This window comes from Carassius carassius, chromosome 39 (genome assembly GCF_963082965.1).
Source record: "Carassius carassius chromosome 39, fCarCar2.1, whole genome shotgun sequence".
Classification (NCBI taxonomy): domain Eukaryota; kingdom Metazoa; phylum Chordata; class Actinopteri; order Cypriniformes; family Cyprinidae; genus Carassius; species Carassius carassius.
Genome location: NC_081793.1, coordinates 5,732,737 through 5,735,947, shown reverse-complemented (window position 1 = coordinate 5,735,947; position 3,211 = coordinate 5,732,737). Strand labels below are relative to the sequence as shown.

The following is a 3,211-nucleotide window of genomic DNA, read 5'->3' as shown; positions in this document are numbered from 1 at the left end:
ATCTAAAATATATGAAAGTTTAATTTTTATCATTACATTATTGAAAATAATGAACTTTATCACAATATGCTAATTTTTTTGAGAAGGACCTGTATATATATATATATATATATATACATACATACACACACATATATATATCTTATACTTCTAGAAGCTGGAATAAATAAATACAAACTAAACTGATCTATGAGCCCCAAAAAATAAAACAACAAAAACACATTAAAGGGTTAGTTCATCGAAAAATCTAAATTATGTCATTAATAACTCACCCTCATGTTGTTCCAAACCCGTGAGACCTCCGTTTATCTTCGGAACACAGTTTAAGATATTTTAGATTTAGTCCGAGAGCTCTCAGTCCCTCCATTGAAACTGTGTGTACAGTCTACTGTCCATGTCCAGAAAGGTAAGAAAAACATCATCAAAGTAGTCCATGTGACATCAGAGGGTCAGTTAGAATTTTTTGAAGCATCGAAAATACATTTTGGTCCAAAAATAGCGAAAACTACAACTTTATTCATCATTGTCTTCTCTTCCGTTTCTGTTGTGAGAGAGTTCAAAACACAGCAGTTTAGTGATATCCGGTTCGCGAACGAATCATTAGATGTAACCGGATCTTTTTGAACCAGTTCACCAAATCGAACTGAATCGTTTTAAACGGTTCGCGTCTCCAATACGCATTAAGCTGTCCCTCTGTTAAGCTGTTAACTTTTTTAATGTGGCTGACACTTCCTCTGAGTTCAAACAAACCAATATCCCGGAGTAATTCATTTACTCAAACAGTACACTGACTGAACTGCTGTGAAGAGAGAACTGAAGATGAACACCGAGCCGAGCCAGATAATGAACGAAAGATTGACTCATCGGTTTTCGGATCACCAGTACTTCTTTCGGACAGTTCGATTCAATAAACCGGTTGAAGAAAACGGTTCATCGGTTCTTTTGCGCTTGACGTAATGGCGTCATTGCCCTTCATTCAAGCCTTTGGTTTACCCGCGCTCATAACATTAGCACAGAATCAGTTCAGAATCAATCACCAAAAGAATCATTTCGGTTCAAGCGCTCTGTGTGTCGGTCTGCTTCACGCTGAATCACACATGCGCAGTATCATCAGCTCCTCGGTTCTTGAATCGGACACGTCTGAAAGAAATGGTTCTTGACTCGTGAACGAGTCATTATCTAGCTCAGCTAAGTGTTCTAACCGGATATCACTAAACTGCTGTGTTTTGAACTCTCTCACAACAGACACGGAAGAGAAGACAATGATGAATAAAGTTGTAGTTTTTGCTATTTTTGGACCAAAATGTATTTTCATGCTTCAAAAAATTCTAACTGACCCTCTGATGTCACATGGACTACTTTGATGATGTTTTTCTTACCTTTCTGGACATGGACAGTAGACCGTGCACACAGTTTCAATGGAGGGACTGAGAGCTCTCGGACTAAATCTAAAATATCTTAAACTGTGTTCCGAAGATAAATGGAGGTCTCACAGGTTTGGAACGACATGAGGGTGAGTTATTAATGACATAATTTTGATTTTTCGATGAACTAACCCTTTAAGTGAATAACTGAATAATCTTGCACATGATGCACAAAAATCTAAAAAAAAAAAATTTAAGTACAAGACAAAGTCAAATTGAAAAATTATTTATAAATATTTTAATTGTAATTTAAATGTAAAAATATAAACAGAACATAGGAATTAGTGTTTGTATAGGTTTCTCTTTAAATAAATTAAACATGTATTTAATATAGATTTATAGTGTGAACTTATACAAGAGTAAATGCCTTTCAAGCATGTATACATTCATTATTCATAAGCAAGGCCACAAATTTATGCACATAAGTTTGGAATGGACATTTCAAGTCCCAAGAAAAACAAACAAAAACAAAACTAATTATTATACATGGGTATTAGAATATGGACGGATTGTGGGCAATTCCAGTGTGCATCTCTCTACACCGAAACTTCAGGACCGGGGTACGGCTCGCCCCCACACCAGAAATCGTCAGGCTGGGGGATCTCTAAAAGCCAGGTTTCATCTCCACTGCTCTGCTCTGACTTTTTGCCAGCAGTTTGTAAAACTCTGTAGTAGTGACAATCTCTCCCATTGTCAGGGTCATACGGTGGTGCCAGTATATCAAGAAACGCAGCTGGCCCGTCCACTGCATCAATCTCATGAAGGTTGTCTTTGACAGGGGTCAAAATGCAGGGGGCACTCTGATCAGAAAAATGTCCAGAGGACCTGAGCACAGCTCTCCTCACATCATCTCCCTGGAAAGGCATCAGCGGTGGATCAAACTGCCTCTCAGTGTCACTCTCAGCACCAACAGCTTTATCCAATTTGTCATAACACCTTATATGGACCTTGCCATACAGGACCTTCAGCATGCCATTCATCCCGTGATGGTCATGCAGAGGGATGGAAGCCCCGGACTTCAGCAGAAACACTCCCATGCTGAGGACATCAGTCTCACAGATGTGCATGTATGTGACTGGAGGGACTGCTGAGGACTGGAGGGAGGATATGGAGACTTTCTCCGGTGGCGCAATCTTCAGATCCGCAGCCCTGATATTGGCCAGCAGGGTGACCAACTCTGCCTGCTGCTCTAAAAATGTCTTATTATCTCCAACGGCAGAGGTAGAGCAGTTTGTGAAGGTCGCAGAAGCCTGGCTCGCTATCTTCTGGATCAGCGAGGTCTTGTTGTTCCTCGGCATTTTTAACAGGAGGAAACAAACGGAGCCGTGATTTGCTTCGAGCAACGATGACAACAAAATAACCGTTACGCCGAACGAGATTGTCTCGCGTGAAGCATTTAAAACAGTCGAGTGTATCTGTGTTGAAAGCTACGATAAAAATAACTCCATTAAGGTGCAAACATTAATTTTAGCACTTGGGTAAAATCCACAAACCCGCGTCTCCACCACCCCATTCATGGCTATCAGAGCCACACGTCCGTGCCTACTGCGCATGCGCAGACATATAGGACGCATTTGGAACTTGTAGTTCTTTTTCGCTTTTAGATGGAAAATGAATTCTTGTTATCACCTATAAGTATGCGAAAAGATTAAGACAAGCTCTGTCAATATACTCTGACATACAAGTAAATATGTTTCTTTTTTTTGTAAACCGGGGGCCAGTTTTAATAAATGCACACTTTAGTTTAGCAATAGAACTACAACACCCAGCAACGCCCACACTCTTTT

The 3,211-nt window shown here is 39.9% G+C and overlaps 1 protein-coding gene across 1 annotated transcript; it reads right to left on the bottom strand.

The window, feature by feature from the left end:
- Positions 1 to 1,643: 1,643 nt before the first annotated feature.
- Positions 1,644 to 2,977, bottom strand: LOC132121276 (2-aminoethanethiol dioxygenase-like). The gene has a single exon (XM_059530525.1). The coding sequence runs from the start codon at positions 2,720 to 2,722 to the stop codon at positions 1,961 to 1,963; it is 762 nt and encodes a 253-aa protein (XP_059386508.1). The 5' UTR covers positions 2,723 to 2,977; the 3' UTR covers positions 1,644 to 1,960.
- Between the last annotated feature and the right edge of the window lie 234 nt (positions 2,978 to 3,211).